At 34.1% G+C, this 17,046-nt stretch overlaps 2 protein-coding genes and 1 non-coding gene across 12 annotated transcripts; 1 reads left to right on the top strand and 2 right to left on the bottom strand.

Moving 5' to 3' along the window:
• Window positions 1-594: 594 nt before the first annotated feature.
• TRNAN-GUU (transfer RNA asparagine (anticodon GUU)) lies at window positions 595-668 on the bottom strand. The gene has a single exon. It is a non-coding gene; the product is annotated as a tRNA-Asn (tRNA).
• A 1,587-nt stretch (window positions 669-2,255) lies between these two features.
• Window positions 2,256-9,212, top strand: LOC108324282 (DNA-(apurinic or apyrimidinic site) endonuclease, chloroplastic). Of its 3 annotated transcripts, none has more exons than XM_052874987.1 (12): window positions 2,256-2,382; window positions 2,605-2,788; window positions 2,876-2,976; window positions 3,075-3,157; window positions 3,350-3,586; window positions 3,766-4,088; window positions 4,614-4,724; window positions 5,494-5,631; window positions 5,726-5,773; window positions 6,326-6,406; window positions 6,782-6,866; window positions 8,093-8,219. In XM_052874987.1, the coding sequence occupies exons 1-11, from the start codon at window positions 2,333-2,335 to the stop codon at window positions 6,821-6,823; spliced, it is 1,398 nt and encodes a 465-aa protein (XP_052730947.1). In that variant the 5' UTR covers window positions 2,256-2,332; the 3' UTR covers window positions 6,824-6,866; window positions 8,093-8,219. The 3 variants fall into 3 exon arrangements, with proteins under 3 accessions (XP_052730947.1, XP_017412679.1, XP_017412681.1); XM_017557190.2 differs by lacking the exon at window positions 6,782-6,866 and adding an exon at window positions 8,910-9,212 and having other exon boundaries at window positions 2,257-2,382; window positions 8,093-8,252; XM_017557192.2 differs by lacking the exon at window positions 6,782-6,866 and adding an exon at window positions 8,910-9,212 and having other exon boundaries at window positions 2,288-2,382; window positions 2,613-2,788; window positions 8,093-8,252.
• Window positions 9,213-10,574: 1,362 nt separating this feature from the next.
• On the bottom strand, window positions 10,575-13,333 carry LOC108325265 (uncharacterized). Of its 8 annotated transcripts, none has more exons than XM_017558306.2 (8): window positions 13,211-13,333; window positions 12,851-12,897; window positions 12,621-12,725; window positions 12,253-12,366; window positions 11,876-12,154; window positions 11,646-11,759; window positions 10,999-11,071; window positions 10,575-10,916 (listed from the first exon to the last, which is right to left on the bottom strand). In XM_017558306.2, exons 3-8 carry the CDS (start codon window positions 12,681-12,683, stop codon window positions 10,879-10,881), a joined length of 681 nt encoding a protein of 226 aa, XP_017413795.1. In that variant the 5' UTR covers window positions 12,684-12,725; window positions 12,851-12,897; window positions 13,211-13,333; the 3' UTR covers window positions 10,575-10,878. The 8 variants fall into 8 exon arrangements, with proteins under 8 accessions (XP_017413795.1, XP_017413799.1, XP_052730950.1 ...); XM_017558310.2 differs by having other exon boundaries at window positions 12,621-12,697; window positions 12,785-12,897; XM_052874990.1 differs by lacking the exon at window positions 13,211-13,333 and adding an exon at window positions 13,062-13,177 and having other exon boundaries at window positions 12,621-12,697; window positions 12,785-12,897.
• Between the last annotated feature and the right edge of the window lie 3,713 nt (window positions 13,334-17,046).

Raw genomic sequence — 17,046 nt, forward strand, 5'->3', positions numbered from 1 at the left:
AATTTTATTAAATATAGTGAATATATTGTTTCCTTTTAATCTTTTAAAACTGGAAGTTTTCTAAAAAAACGTGCAAGTATTTTAAATAATTATAGTTAAATTCAGTAAATATTGTAAAAAGAGGAAAACACAAAAGTGACAGTTGAATTGTATTATAGTATATATTTTAAAACTTCTTTGAAATCAATGAGAATAAATCATAAGCAATATGGCAGTTTATAAAATAGATAGACTCAAGACTTGATTTTAAAGACAAATTATGAAAGACGATAAATGATAGTTTATGAACCATATCTTTTCAAGCACTCAAATAACAACCTAATGTTAGTAAATTATATAAAAGCATAAAAGAATAACAAATATTTTTATATTGGATACACTTTAAAAGAAATTATGTCTAATTCTTAACAAAAAAATTATGCTTTACTAATAGCTAACAAACAAAGTATTGTTGGATGTCACTATTTATTTACAACAAAAGTATTATTTCTACTGGTTCTTCAAGGTACATGTATGAGTATCATTTTTCTTGAAGTTTTACATCACGACTATTCTTTGACAAGTTTCTCGAAATAAGAAAAAGAAAGGAAGAATCGCTAGAAGGAGGGCTTGAACCTCCGACCTTGTGGTTAACAGCCACACGCTCTAACCAACTGAGCTATTCCAGCTTTGTGGTTATAAGATTTTCTTTCAAAAGTAATGTATATTATTATTTTCACCAGCATGTTAATCAATCTTCTTTAAGTTAGAGTTTATAATTCCAAATCAAGTTCAGTAAAACGTTAACTTATCGTTTTTATTACTCCTAATCATACTCAATTATTTTGGATACGAGAGAATCGGTAATATTTATATCACTTATTAAATAAAATATATATTTGTTTCATCTCTATCTAACATTCAAGTTACTATGGACTCGTTTTAAATAGTGAGTTAAACAGAAACTAAAGAAGACAAAAAGGGTTTTAAGTTAATTTTATTTAATAAATTTTTAATTTAGAAAAATTAATTTTAATTGGAGAAACAAATAATCTTAATAATTTTTTTTTGAAACTTAAAATCCTCCAGGTAATTTGTGTCAACTTTCACTGGTTTGGTTTCAAACTATTTTCTAAAGAAAAAAAAATTAGGTATCTATTGATCCAAGATATATTATTATTCTCATGTCCAAAACGGTGTAATAAAATATGAGATTAAAGAATGATATCTATATGAAATATTAATTATCATTAAGAAAAATTATATTTATATTAATATAATTAAAATTCAAATTATAATAAACTATATCAAGTTATTATATGTGTTAAATCTGTTGATATATCTTGAATTTATTTTATTTATCACTATACTAATATATATGTCTACAAAAACTTGTAAATACATGTTATCACAAGAAATACACTAAGTTAATAATAATATTTTATTTTCACAATAACAAAATACTTGCGTTATAATCATTATAAGTGGAATTTTTATGGTAGATTAGAATTCAACCTTGTTCCAAAGATTAGTCCAATTTATCTTAAATTAAATCGATTCATTTTTTGTAAGAACAAGTTGAAAGACATAAAAGACTATCTCGATTAAAGGATAAAGTAATATAAAATGACACATGTTCAATAAATTTGAATAATAAAATAACATGATATTTCAACAAAATAATATATTTAAAATGTTTGAAAATTCACAACATTAATTATGTAAAATTTGTTTTGTTGCTAAGAAAAAAATATTTTAAAAAAAATATTAAAAATTATGTTAAGAATACACATCACTAGTTATGTGCAATTAGTTCTCGTTTGATGTTTGATTATATAACGAAGGGTGAAAACACTATAGTTGTAGAGTTTGACTCTTGAAAATACATAGCTTTATGCATTTTGGTTTATGCAACACTTAGATGGTTGTTATACTACTACTTTTTTTTAAATGATTATATTAGAATATGATAAAAATAATAAACTTATAATTTCCCATTTAAAATAGTAGAATGAGAATTTAATTATACTACATTGTAAAATATCCAAACAAAAACATGATGTAATCCATCCTATTAACAAAAAACTATGTATTATAATTTTATTAATTTTTATTTTTGCAGCAATTATTTTTAAAGTATATCAAAATCATTTCTGAAAATATAAATTTTGAATAAGTATTAAACACTTTAGTTATCAATATGATTGGGTGAATGTTTAGAAATTTAAAAAATATAATTTTGCACAGAAAAAAATTCAAATTGTTTTTACCTTTGTTCTTTCCTCTCTTTAGTTCCTTGCCCTTTCTCAATTTTCAGTGGCGGTTCTTTCTTTCTATTTCGTGTGTACCTCACATGAAACAACTCCTGCAATTCGTATCTACCACTTCTATCAATCTCACCAGGTTTCTTTTGCGTCATGCCTCTTCTTCGTTTTTTAACTTTCAAAATCCATGTGAATTAATGTGCGTGTATTTTGATTTATTTTTTCTGAAAAGGTTACATTTTTATTTACGCCTTTTTAATTGATTTGTTAAAAAAGTTGAAAATGATGCACCACATTTGCTGGAACATGTAAATTGAGTACACATTCATCTGGGTACCTGAATTGACTAAGAATATTGTAGCTTTGCAGTGTTTCGGAAGCATTTGAGTGCTACTATATTGGTTTGTTCAACTGTAAAAGCAATGGGGTCCAAAAGATCCCTTTCAAATTCATTAAAACCAATTTCATCATTTGTTGAGGGCAAGAAGGATGTGGAGCTTAAGGGGTTGGAAGCAAACCCTGGTTCCAAGAAGCATGTTATTGAGGTCTAATTGATATTCATTAAAATTGTCACTGTTATGTTCCTTTGAGTTTTTTTTTTCTTGGGTTTTCACTATAAATTGATAATGTAGGAGAATGATGTTAATATGTATTCCGTTGAGATTGAGAGATTAAGAAATGACCCGACAATAGTAGAAGCAATGACTGTTCAGGAACTCCGGAAAACATTGAAGTAAGCAGATTGGTCATTTCCTAACCAAGTTTAGTTTTAGAATATGAATATGTAATATTCTTGATTTTATATATCTTCACAATGATTTGAAATCTCAGGAGATTTAGGGTCCCTGCTAAAGGTCGTAAAGATGATCTTTTGTCTGCCTTGAAAAGTTTCATGGACAGTAGCATGTGCGGCGGTATACATTTTTCTTAGCATTATCTCAGCTTTTACTGTTTCTGGGGAGAATGAAGAGATTTTACTTTTCTGTTTCAACATCAATTATTTTTCTCCTCACAGTCGCCTCCTTTTATCCTTAACTTCGTGTCACTCCTTAGAAACTAGCTTAAGTTGTGTAGTTCTAATGTTTAGAAGGTCTCTTAATGTACAGAACAAGATTCTCATATAAGAGAAGAGCAAGGGCTATTAATTTCTGCTGACAATACTTCTGTAGAAGCGGAGACTAAAAGGGTATTGAATGAAGACCATGTTGAAAATGTCAATGAAACTTCAGAGATATTTGAACTTAACCAGGGTAAGAAAAGACTAAAACAATCTGAATCTGAGAGAAAAACTGTCAAAGTGGCAATCAAGAAGAAAATTTCACCGAAATCAAATGGTGATGCAGGTACTGTTGTAGGATAGAGTTAACTCTTTTTTTCCAGATTTTAATACTACTATACTTTTTTTTTTCAGATTTTAAGCATGACACTATGATACCTTTAAACACTATTTCTGAATTTTAATTTTGGTTCAAATGTTGCTCAGTCAACTCAGGATCAATCTTATATGGGCTTTTATTTCCAGATTTTAAGCCTTCCAGGGCAAACAGAAAAGTATCTTCAGATGTTGTTAGCATTGTTACGGAGTCAGGTGAAATCAGTACAGCTACCATTGAAACTGAACCATGGACAGTTCTTGCCCACAAGAAACCTCAAAAAGGTTGGATTGCATATAATCCTAAAACAATGAGATCACCACCGCTTGATAAAGATTCAAAATTTGTCAAGATTTTGTCATGGAATGTCAATGGATTGAGAGCATTGCTAAAATCAGAAGGATTCTCTGCACTTCAACTTGCCCAAAGGGAAGACTTTGATATATTGTGTTTGCAAGAGACGAAGCTGCAGGTATAACATTAGTCATTTTATGCCTGAGAGTTATATTTTCCAACAGTCCTATGTTTCAGTGTTGTTAGACATTTTTAGAGAATAACTGCAAAGTTTATTCTTTTTTATTTTGTTTCTGCTGGTTTATAAGTGCTTCTTGCATCATATTGTAGTTAAATTATGTAAACTCTCTAGGTCGCTACAGAATTATGCTAAAAAATGGTTTCGTATTCATAGAGAATCTCGAATTATGTTATTTGAAAATATTGAAAGATGTGAAGCATGAGAAGCTTTTTCATTGCCTCATTTTATTATCTATCAACTTTGGTGAAGTGTGTTTGGATTAGCTTCATGGTGAGTAATAATTATTTTTTTCATGAAGGTAAAGCAACAAATAGTTGCTTCTAACTTTTGCATGCTATCATTGTGATTTTGTAGGATAGAATTGCTTCTCATGTGTTATCCAAACACACTTGAAGATGTTTGTATGAAATTTGATGGGGCTCATGTCTCTGTTATTTATGAATGCTGTGATTTTGCTAACAGGAGAAGGATATTGAGGAAATCAAACAGCGTCTAATAGATGGCTATGATAACAGCTTTTGGACGTGTAGTATTTCTAAGCTTGGTTATTCTGGAACAGCAATTATCTCAAGGGTATGTTGACTGCAATCATCCCACTTCTTCATGCTAAATGGAAACTTTTAATCCCAAATTTAGAAGAAAAGGCTGTTTATGGTAGGGAACATTCCTTGCACAATTTAATCAACCTAAATTTCATGGCAACTTAATATTTATTGCTGCATAAATTTTATCTAATAATGAGTTGTACACAAGGCCAGTCCTGAGGGTACTTTAGAGGTGTTCTGCTCCAGGCTAGTGAATGGGAGGGACCCAACAATGGTTAGCATAGATGTTTAAAAGAAATCATGTTTATTATGCACTCTTAACTTTTGTTTCAGCTTTTCATTCCCAATTTTCTTATTACAAATTTAAAGCTAAAGTTTAAAGCTCCAATTAATATGTGCAATTGGACATTGAATTTCTTCCTAAACATTAAACAACCTTCATCATTTTAAAGGTTCTGTATATGTAACCATTAAAATTTGCATGCACAGGTGACCCTTATTTATTGTTTTTCCATGGGCCCAAAAAACGATAGTACTGGCTATAGTTGTACACATTTTTCTCTGGGTAAAATGTTTTGGAAATGAGACTATTGATAATAGAACTTTGCAAAATTGAGATGAAACTCTTGCTGCCTATTTTAGTGATATTCTTTTCTAACCGAGTTAAATACTATTTTTCTCATCTGTCATGATTTTCATTCTGCTTTATAAGCTAACCATTTGCATCCTCATATTTAAATTGCATGAATGATGCTTGGATTAATAATTCTTTTTCTAATATTGTTGAATTCTGGCAGATAAAGCCACTTTCAGTTAGATATGGCCTAGGTATATCTGATCATGATAGTGAGGGTAGACTCGTGACAGCTGAGTTTGAGACATTTTATTTGATATGTGGATACATCCCTAATTCTGGAGATGGCTTGAAAAGACTGGTACGGACTTTTCTTTTATTGTATTATATATTATACCCATTTCATTATGAAATAATATCCTTGTCCAACTATTGTTTTCTGTATTTGAATCTAGTCTTACAGGGTGACTCAATGGGATCCATCTCTCAGTAATTATTTAAAAGTATGTACGGTTCCTTTTCTTCACCTAGTAGGATAAAGCTTTATGCTTTGTTGTATGTATATATTGCTCTTCAAGCACGGTGTGCATGGTTTTTTGTTGTTTCATGGTGTGCATGGTTTTTTGTTGTTTCATCTTTTATTATTCCTTTTACCTAGTTGTTCTATATTTGAAAGGCCTAGTAGTGTTTCGTCTAAGCTCAAAAGGTTAAAATTGATGCTGGAATGCATCACTTTATTTAAAATAATAATTATGTTAGCCCATGTCAACTAGAAATATAGTTATATTATAGTATTTTAGTGGGTGTAAGTCTCACATTGAAAACTAGTTTTACAAGGTTGAACTGAGCTTAAAGTCTGTTTTCTAAAAAATAAAATTGGAGAGCGCGTTGATGTCCTATGTTGTATACCCTTTTTCATTTTTTTCTTTGGTCATTACTAGATATTCTTTTGTGGTAAATATGCTTCTCACAGAAGGAATACTAACATTTTATTGAAATTCTTTTTGTTATGCATGCATGGTTAGGATTCCTAATTCATTTTCTGCTGGATTCAGGAATTGGAAAAGTCAAAACCGGTAATTTTGACTGGTGATCTAAATTGTGCTCATGAAGAGATAGACATATACAACCCTGCCGTAAGTGTTTCAGATTTAATATTCTCCGTAAAAATTGTTTATGCCGATTAAACCCTAGTAAATATTACCAGCAAAACCTAGCACTTGTTGGTAGATATAAATTACTGGATTTAGAAGTAGTAGTCAAGAAGTTGTTAATATGCATTGAATTAATTTATAGTCCAATCTTCTGATTATGGTTGGCTTAAAATTGAAATCAAATGTTGTTATTACTTAAGTTAATGTTTACTCAGAACAACTGTGCATGTAAATAGTTACAGGTGGTGTTGGCTGAGTCACCGGTAACTCCTGTTATCTAAATTGATTTTTTAGCTTTAAAATATTAATCTAATAGCAATTGGGTGTTCATTTAGAATTTGTTTGAAATTTGTTCAGATGAAAAGGTGGACTGAGTATGTATTAAATGAAGAGGCCTGATGCGATGATAACTATACTACATTTCATTTCTGACTAGTCACTGGTGAGAACGAGATACGCAGTACGCCAAACCATTTTTGTAGTATTGATTAGATGGTGATTACCGATGGTTGCTACTCCATCAATATCATTACGATTTTAAATAGCAAAGCACAATGCCCTCCTAGTGTCAAGGGTAACTCATCATGTTAATACCTAACGTTTATCCTAACATGCTTGATCTGTTATGATAGAACTGGAGGTAGCATATCTAGAATAGTGATAGCACCATGGTGAGTCGTGCTTATGATTGGTAGGAAACCACATCACCTGGCAGTATATTGGAGATGCTATAGAATTGATGTGGACTTTGAAGCATGCAAGAGGAGTATGTAATCGGCAATATCATGAGTACTATGATTTTGTAATACTGGAAGATCGTGCAAGGGAGACCATGGGAGATAGCCTGGGTGAGGACGATTTGGTTGGGAGTCAGGGCACGTGTCAGTTGATCCCAAAAGTGTGGGTGCCATAACTTGCTTGACAGATTACGTGTGGGGTATCAAGTTGCTATATAGGCATAATGAAGAGAGAGATGGCGGGTAGGGGGAGGACATGTATTTTGAATACTGTTTTTCCTTCTTTGTCGGGTTCTCCAAGCATAGCAACCTTTTCCGTTTCTTATATATTTCCCAGACTATACGAAAATTAGAGACACATTACAACTTACATCCATCATTCATCGTTTTCATCATTTCCATTTTTATCAATCATTAGAAAATTACAGCAAGGTTGTATTAGGATAGTAACTCCCTACAAGTTATGTGACCATAACCATTTTGGGCCCATTTTGTTGAGGTTTGTTGGTTATTTGAAGATATAAAAAACTAGAAAGAGTGGAACCGTAAAATATGAACTGCATAATCCAATTTTATTGAGCAATATTGTAGGTTTTATACAGCAAATAACGGAAAGAAAACTGCTAGAATAACAACTAACAAACTGGTGCCAAAAAATTGCAGATAAATCCTATCAGTCAACATGACTTTTATTTTCCTAAAAAATAGCTTAAAATCTGATTTCCAGTTTGTTAATTTCCAATAGTCATCGATCAACAAGTTTCACAAATGCTTACACCAAACTAGTTGGCTTTTGAAAATTTGAATATGTTGAAAATAAAGACTAGTTGGAATTTAAATCAATAATCTGTCTGTTATCAATATCCTGACTAATGAATTACGTGAGAGTGCCAAGAGGATTACTTCTACTGATAAATACTTATATCCACAGGGTAACAAGAGAAGTGCTGGGTTTACAGATGAAGAGAGGAAATCTTTTGCAACAAACTTCTTATCTAGGGGATTTGTAGATACCTTTAGAAGGCAGCACCCTGGTGTTATTGGATATACTTATTGGGGTTATCGGCATGGTGGGCGCAAGAATAACAGAGGTATTTATAGAGCACTCCTAAAATTGATTTGCATACTTCGCTGTTTGTGTGGAATCTACTTCACTTCGCATATTAATATCCGTTACATGACTGTGTTATGAGTTTATTTGAGCACAAGCACGTGTGTGTTCACATGCTAGTTCTCCGTTGACTTCTCTCCTTACCCTTTTGTACATGTTCCACTATTTGTTTTCTCCTTCTAGATGAGAGTAGGGTATTCCTCCATTTCACAGATAACTGCATTCAATAAGACTTTCCTAATTCTATCCAAAAGAAAATGCATGGATTTCCAATTGTCAACTTCTGTTATGGGAATAAAAATATATGCATCTTAGATGTAGTTGTGTTCTTCCATAGTTCAAATGCCGAACAGATACCCAAATGGACACACTCCCTGGTCGGGGTCTTTGGAATTTCTCTCAAAATTTCCTACGCTCATATCTGTATGCTTGTCTCATTTGAATTAGAATGTTATGAGTATTACTTTTTGAGGAAGTACATCCATGACACATTACATCGATGACACATTACATCCATGACACAGGTAATGGTGTGTGCATTTATTAAATTAGCATAATGAATGCAGAAATTTCTTGTTCTGAATTTTGAATGCCTTCCATTTAAATCTCTATATGATATGTTTTGAAAATAAAACAGGGTGGCGTCTTGATTATTTCCTCGTCTCAGAATCCATTGCTGACAAAGTTCACGATTCATACATTCTTCCTGATGTCAATGGTAGTGATCATTGCCCTATTGGTCTTATTGTCAAGTCTTAGTTCTAAAATTATGTATTAGCTTGTAGCAAATGTTGCTAGAAATTGTAATATATGGGATAGCCTATATATATTGCAAGCACGGGTTTTTACCTTTTTGTCTGGTTTTCTTAACTTAGAAAAACCTGCAACCCTTGTACATACTAAATCTGTGATTTTGACTAGGCTAACAGAAGTTTGAACAGGGAATCTACTCTTTTTATATCAATGAAAAGAACATATTTGATTCTGCAACAAAATATAGAATATACAGTAGTCTAGGACTGTTACATGTGCTAGCCTTTGAATGACTCAAGAAAAATAATTTGTTATGTTCCAAATATTCTAATTGAGGTAATTTTGTAAAACATCGGAGGCAGTTACATATTTTTTTCTTGCCTGTGCCCAAGTGGTGTTTTTCCGAGTGATAACTTTTGAATTTCATGTTAGTCTTTTTTTTTCTTCTTTCGGTCATATCTTGTAATAACATACAGTTTTTCTTGACTCTTCTCTTGTATATTGACAGATAAAATCATTATAATTTCTTTAGACAATCGATTTCATTTTTTGTATCCTCAATAATTTTTTCAGATTTCCTAATTTCGTGTTGTGAGTAGATAAACCTGGGCAACTACTCCCTCCACCCTAAACCTTATGGAAGTGTCCAAAGAAATCATGGAATGTGCAGAAATTAATCGTTGGAAAAGTGTAGCATGAAATGAAAAGTAGCCAATGCTGAATAACTAGCGGAAACAAAGTGCTTATTATTGTCCATCCGTATTTCCAGTTCTCAGTCGCAAAAGTAATGAAATGAAAGTAAATATACAAAAAAATGAGATAAGGATACAACTAATTATATTCTCATACTTACTTCACTATTTTAAGAAGGGCATTACGCCCAATAACTTATATAAACACTTTAAATTTGCAATGCCTAGGGATTTAAGCCATTTAACTTCTAAAATCCTTTCATACAACATCGAGATTTCATTGAACAAAATCTTGTCTAAGTAGGCCACCAACATTCAGTATAACATAAGGTGGAGGAAGGTCCTAGTAACATTCAAGATTTAAGATCTTTTTGGATAAGTTATCCACAAGTATTTATTGAAAAATAATATGAAATAATATTTTCCTAAAAGTAAAATTAGTAGAGTTTGTGAATTGTTTTATGTATACATTAGTATCTTCGTAACAAATTTTATACACAGAACTTGGTTGATAACGTAGATATTTAGAAAGATTTACAACCCATGGAAAAGTCAAAATTAGAAATAGTTGTCTGTGAATGTTTTTCTCAAAACTTGTCCAGTATGAATGGTATTTCTTCATTTTTGACGGTTTGGATATTCCCAGAGTAACATTGTTTTTTAAAAAGAAATTCATATGCAGCAACTGATTCCCGAATGCAATTTTCTGTTTCATATCATTATTCAATAAAGATTCACCTGTTATAGTATCAACTAACAAGCAAAGGCTTTCTGAGATTAAGACATGTAAACACAAGCAACCAGATTCGTTCCAAACAATTTTGGTTGTTAGTTGCATACTTAAAAAGCAATGTCAATTAAAAATTTAATGTTTTACACTTATTATATAAATTAATCATCACTTCATGAGTTAATTTATACACACTGTAAATGTAAAATAATATCTCAAACATAATGTATCTTATCACAACAACATATTAAGGAGTAAGATACCAAGGTAAAATCGTCAGAATCTCATTACACGTTCTTATAAAAATGTTTTCTATTGACAATGTATAATCAAACTCATGAACATAGATAACAGAGAGATAAATTACATCAATAACATTCATTAGTTGTCTTCCCTTTTATATCTCTAACGAATTCCAATTTGAGAAAGCTTCATCCAACCATGGTCCTCTTTCGTCCTCTTTGCCTCACTAAAAGTTGTTAAAATGTATGGAGGTAAGAAGACGGTGCTTAAGAAAAGTTCAATTTATACAAGTATATGAGGCAGCTAACCTTCTGCCAACTTGTTCAATGTGGATGACCACTGTTTTGATGACTTCCGGTATGCAGTAAGTATCCGATCCATCTGTCCAGATAAAATCCGAAATTAACCTAAAACTGAATTGATTATCTGTTCAAAACTTCTATTTGCCTAAGCAGAAAGCACATTTCAGAATAATAATGATTCAGTCCCCTTCACCTTCACTAGAATGGCATGGATTTCTGGGCTAGTTTAAGTAAATCTAATCCTCTCTGGCAAAAAGAAAGATTGATTCTTGATCGATGAGGAGTTAATCTTATTCAATACTGTCTCTTTGACCCCCAACAAAACTTGATGCACTCATCTCACAATGGAGGAGCTAATCCTATTCAATACCGTAACAGTAGAAAAAAAGAAATAGAAAAAAAACCTTTCTTTATTATCCATTGGTGAATGGTCAAAAGGCTAATCACAAGCATGGCAGAAGAGCTCCATTATCTTCTTCAATTAAAATATTAACCAAAAGCATGCTTAAGAAAATTAATGTGCCATATTTTATTTATGGCCGACTTTGGAGTGCACTCTCATTTAAATTCTCAAATCAGACAAATAAAATCCTGTTTTCATCTCAATTTTCTATATGGAATGGCAGTCAGGGGAAATTGGAAAGCTGGCTTACCACATTGCCACATGAAGAATGCATTGACAGAATAGCTCTTTCCAGAACATACAAATCAACTGCTTTGTCTTCCGGTAGAGTTGAAGTAAAGCTCAAACCAAAATCAATAAGAACCTACAAACAATTCATTTGGCTACTGTAACACAAATTGATAATATTTCTCAGGGTGCATAACATGAATGGAGGATAATTGGATACCACATGATCTAAGAAGGCATGAATGAACTCACCAACTCATTGGTACCATTCTTGAGCAACATGTTTGATGTTGTTAAATCACCATGAACAAGACCACCATCATGCAGTTTTCCAATTGAATGACCAATTTGGGTAGCAATGTTGTCCAGACCCTCTTCACCAAGGCCACGAGAACCAAATTCAAGAAATATATCCTTGACTGAAGGGCCCTCGACATACTCAAACGTTAAAGTGTGCAACACAGGATCCACAGCATACAGCACAGGAGTACAAACCCCAAGTTTCCTTGCTTTGGTCACGCACCTCGCCTCCTGCTCCAAAATCGCATCGCATCGGTGAAACAAGAAAAGCAACAAAAACAATGCTTAAATATGGGGGGAAATTACAATTCTTTTTTTCTAAATCTAACCGCATTTAAGCGCTTCAGTGTCAATTTAGAATCCAAAGTTGGATGCCTGTACTTCTTTGAGAAGCGCTCCTTGACAACACATCTCCTTCCCACAAAAGAAGACTCAAAAACCCTCTACACAAAAGCACATCAAAGAGGCATAAAGATTTGGAAAACAAGATAAATCAGGAGTTCATGAATAAAATAAAATCCATGAAGGTGGGTAGAACAAGTAAACGAAAAAAAAATTTGAAACTCTACACAAAAGGTAGAAATCAGTTGCACTTCAAGGTGGGTGCAGCAATAAAAGAAGAAAGATTGAAATTTTATACAGAAGGTAGATTTTAATTGCATCTACAAATCCAGAGACACTTTACAGTAATACTTACAGCCTCCGCTCCTTGTTTGAGCAAAGAGAGAGCGCTATCTCTTGAGTCAGTTTCAGTTGCCATGGTGTTGAACGTTTCTGGCAGTGAAATTCCTGGCGTTTAACCCTTTTCCAGCCCAGAAAAGAAAAAAAAAAGTTATACAACAGAAAAAAAAATGCTGCTACCAGAAACTTTATTATCAGTGTTGAAGATGTAGAAGAAAATTTGGAGGGTGTGCAGTATGCGTGTACTTGTTGCTGACAAGGAGAAAGGAGAGTCCCTTTGTGGCAGTTATGCACTGATCCAAAAAAATTGGAATTAAAGCGACAAAAAAATATGTAATAAGGAACGGGTAGAAATCTAGAAGACAAACTGATTCACAATATTCAACCGGCTAAGTAATATATAAGAAATGCATGCTCTTAACTAAAGAACCAGCAACGAACAACAAAAATTACATACTACAAGACCCACTTCAGTACAGAACCACTCAAGCTTTTCATCAAACACATAGCATGCAGAAGAAAAACATTTACTGGAAGCACAGGGCGGAAGAAAAAGAAAAAAGAAAAGGGAGAAAAAGATTAGAGTGAAATGGGTAGAAAATGTACCTAAAACGTTAGTGGGTTGCGATGTACTGAACAGAGGGAAAAAAAGAAGGTTAAAGGTAGTGTTGGTTATTTGCAGTTGATACTGTGAATGACTCTGGTTTTCCGTTAGGATCCTAATTTCCTTGGTCCTTAAATTATGCATCCATATATAATTAATATTTTATTATGTGTATTTTATTTTATAAGATAAATATTTATTTTTATGATTAAAATACATGACAAATATATAAAGTATATTAAATTTATAATAAATACTTCAAATGTAAGATTTTTTAAATTTTAATGTTTTTTTTTCTATATGCAATGAAAACAAATTAAATTGTGTTTTATTTATTTCATGCATACCTCATTATTTATTTAATAACTTTTCGAAATAAAGAAAAATAAGACTAAAATGGAAAGTGAATTGAATTTAAGTAATATAAGATTTAAATTGAATTAGGTGGTTTTTATCTACAAAGTTGGTCCATTGTAATGGGAGGACATTTGAAAACTCTTGTTTGTTTTATAAATAAAACAAACTAGAAAAAAAATTGAGTTGTTGAATGTTTTCCTTTTGCACTTTAGTCCCTTGCTGAGGATGTTAGAAACAATTAAATGAATATTAAAACACATGATATTTCATGACAACAAATATTATTTAAGTTGGATTAATTATAAATTGTTTCATTTTTCAGAGTTGTTTTTAAGATCAATTGATTTTATAGATCGGAAAATTACGAGATAAAAAGAAAAGTTGGTATTTTATAATTCTTTATAAGTAGTTAAACAATTTATTCATTTCAACTTTATATGGAAACAAAATTAAAGACTGAGCTACTATAGGAATATCCAAATACAATGAATAATATCCAACAGTTTATGACATGAAAAACTATTTTATTTTATCTTTAAACTCTTCGGAATGTTTTTTTCTATCTTGATCTTTACTTATAGGTAATCTTCTTTCAAAACATTCTTGGAGTGAATTAGGTATAATTATAACCACTCTTACTATTATTATTACCTGTACAATCAATACTATAGTAATAATAATGATGTCGATGTTATTTTTTAACACCCGTAACAATCATGTTAATAGCATTTCATAATGTACAGTATAAAATATTAACCGAGCGGTTACAAACAACCAATCGGATATTCAGGTAATCTGTTTATATCTTATTCTATTTATATTTTATTGGACTTATCTCAGCTTAGGATCCATGAGGTAAATGATAAATACAAAGTCAGGGTCAAAGGCCAGGTAGGTTCCACTTACGCATTATTCACTCTACGCTACTCTAAAATACTCAGTAGTGAAAATCATTCACTAAACATTCAACTAAGAGCCGAGACTCCTCAAAATCACACGCCTAACTTGAGCGTCGGAGTACCTTTTGCAGGTACATCCACCCCCGTCCAAAAGGAGACTGATTGGCTTGCGCCAACACCGATCGGCCAACAGCTGGAGTTTGGAGGCGAGCAAGCGGCCCAGACGTGTCAGCAGGTTAGTCTTTCGGTCCCAAAACTTTCCACCGAGACATTTTGGCGCCCACCGTGGGGCCGAGCGGCAAACCCAAATGGTGACCACGAGGAGCATGGAGGAAGAACAACACACCAGAGATTTGATAGCGCAGATGCAGGCGCAAATACAGGCACAAGCCAGAACCATACAAGCACAAACGCACGCACAACAAGAGATGCAGCGAAGACACGCAGAAGAAATTACAATGTTGAGAGCAGAACGAGGTCGTGCCGAGCGGTCAGCTCAACACTCGGATCCACAACCGATCGGGGTAACAACCAACACAATGATAACACTGGAAGTCGTAATCAGCAGCCATCTCGGCATACTGACCCGAACGATCGGGGAAGAAGAGAACCGTCCCCCTTACGAACCGATCGGCCCTCCAGTCTGCTCCCTTTCACTGCGATCATCATGCAAGCTCCAATGCCAGAGAAGAACCCTCCTGTATTGGATAAGTACGATGGCTCGACAGATCCCGACAATCATCTCAGGATTTTCACCAATGCAATGGTGTTCTACACGGACAGTGATCCGGTTATGTGCAGAGCCTTCTCCTTATCACTCAAGGACGAAGCATTAGAGTGGTATAACACTCTTCCCCCAAACACAGTGGATTGCTTCGCCACTGTGGAAAACCTTTTTAAAAGGCAATACGCCTCCAATCGTAATCAGGAAGTAACGCCAGCGGAATTGGTAAATACTAAGCAGGAAAAGGGAGAAACTTTGAAGGCCTTTATGAAAAGGTATATGGAAACTGCACGACGAGTCAAAGAGGTAAGTCAATCTTTTATCATCACCAATTTGCCTTCCTGTCTAAAACCAGGGTACTTTGCTGAGAAATTGTATGCACGACCCCCAAAAACAATGGAGGAGCTCCAAGAACGGATAGCCGAATTCATCCGCATGGAGGACATGCGAATTTCACAAAGAAAGCGACAACAAGAAACTGAGGCAAGTTGAGGTAGAAAGGACGGTAAACGACCGTTCGACAATAATGGTAAAAGCGGGGAGCTTTCCCGAGCATTTAAATTTAATCACTATACACTCCTCAACACACCTAGGGCAAAAGTTCTTGAAGAAGCTCTAAATGTTGAACTTCTCACACTCCAAACGAAGCCATCTCCAAGATACGCAGATGAAAGGAAGAGCTGTCATTTCCATCAGAATCGGGGGCATACTACAGAAGAATGCATTACGCTGAAAAACGAAATAGAACGTCTCATTCGGGCAGGACACCTCCGTAATTACATACAAGAAGCAAGAAGAAGTCCCGAACGAGCGTATCGGAAGAACGAACGAAGGCGAGACTATAGTCGCAGTCCTGCTCGTCATCGTGAACGATCGGTTCGCAGAGTTATAAACTGAAGACAGCAATCCAAATCTCTATTTAATGTCATGTTTAAATTTTTGATTTAGACTTTTGTTATTAAACTTTCGTTGTGCAATGAATAAAACCGAGCAATTCACGCTCGATCATCGGTTACCAATTTCGATCAAGAATTTCAGTCAACAGAGGTAAAACCCTCTCAAAGCCGAACGGTAAAGCCCGTTCCCTAGGAAGCACTCCTAGGTCGAAGACCGAGCGGTAAATCCCCCTCGGGCGAGAGGTAAATCCCTCTCAACGACGAACGGTAAATCCCGTTCACTAGGAAACACTCCTAGCTCAAAGCAGAGGTAAAACCCTCTCAAAGCTGAACGGTAAAGCCCGTTCCCTAGGAAGCACTCCTAGGTCGAAGACCGAGTGGTAAATCCCCCTCGGGCGAGAGGTAAAACCCTCTCAACGACGAACGGTAAATCCCGTTCACTAGGAAACACTCCTAGCTCAAAGCAGAGGGAAAACCCTCTCAAAGCCGAACGGTAAAGCCCGTTCCCTAGGAAGCACTCCTAGGTCGAAGACCGAGCGGTAAATACCCCTCGGGACAGAGGTAAAACCCTCTCAAAACCGAACGGTAAAGCCCGTTCCCTAGGAAGCACTCCTAGGTCGAAGACCGAGAGGTAAATTCCTCTCGGTTCCTGTTGAAGGACGAGCGGTAAATCCCGCTCGGGTAATGTCGAAGGTCGAGAGGTAAAACCCTCTTGATAAATGTCGAAGATCGAGAGGTAAATTCCTCTCGGTTCCTGTTGAAGGACGAGCGGTAAATTCCGCTCGGTTAATGTCGAAGGTCGAGAGGTAAAACCCTCTCGATAAATGTCGAAGACCGAGAGGTAAATTCCTCTCGGTTCCTATTGAAGGACGAGCGGTAAATCCCGCTCGGTTAATGTCGAAGGTCGAGAGGTAAAACCCTCTCGATAAATGTCGAAGACCGAGAGGTAAATTCCTCTCGGT

This window comes from Vigna angularis, chromosome 3 (genome assembly GCF_016808095.1).
Source record: "Vigna angularis cultivar LongXiaoDou No.4 chromosome 3, ASM1680809v1, whole genome shotgun sequence".
NCBI lineage: Eukaryota > Viridiplantae > Streptophyta > Magnoliopsida > Fabales > Fabaceae > Vigna > Vigna angularis.

What these genes read in the sequence shown, in the direction of transcription:
- LOC108324282 (XM_017557190.2), top strand. Translation starts at nt 2,333, where the DNA reads ATGAAACAACTCCTGCAATTCGTATCTACCACTTCTATCAATCTCACC. An exon ending in GAACTCCGGAAAACATTGAA is followed by an intron (nt 2,977 to 3,074) that starts GTAAGCAGATTG and finishes TTGAAATCTCAG; the next exon opens with GAGATTTAGGGTCCCTGCTA. An exon ending in GAAATCAAATGGTGATGCAG is followed by an intron (nt 3,587 to 3,765) that starts GTACTGTTGTAG and finishes TTTTATTTCCAG; the next exon opens with ATTTTAAGCCTTCCAGGGCA.
- LOC108325265 (XM_017558306.2), bottom strand. Translation starts at nt 12,683, where the DNA reads ATGGCAACTGAAACTGACTCAAGAGATAGCGCTCTCTCTTTGCTCAAA. An exon ending in TCAAACAAGGAGCGGAGGCT is followed by an intron (nt 12,367 to 12,620) that starts GTAAGTATTACT and finishes GCTTTTGTGTAG; the next exon opens with AGGGTTTTTGAGTCTTCTTT. An exon ending in ATTGAACAAGTTGGCAGAAG is followed by an intron (nt 10,917 to 10,998) that starts GTTAGCTGCCTC and finishes AACAACTTTTAG; the next exon opens with TGAGGCAAAGAGGACGAAAG.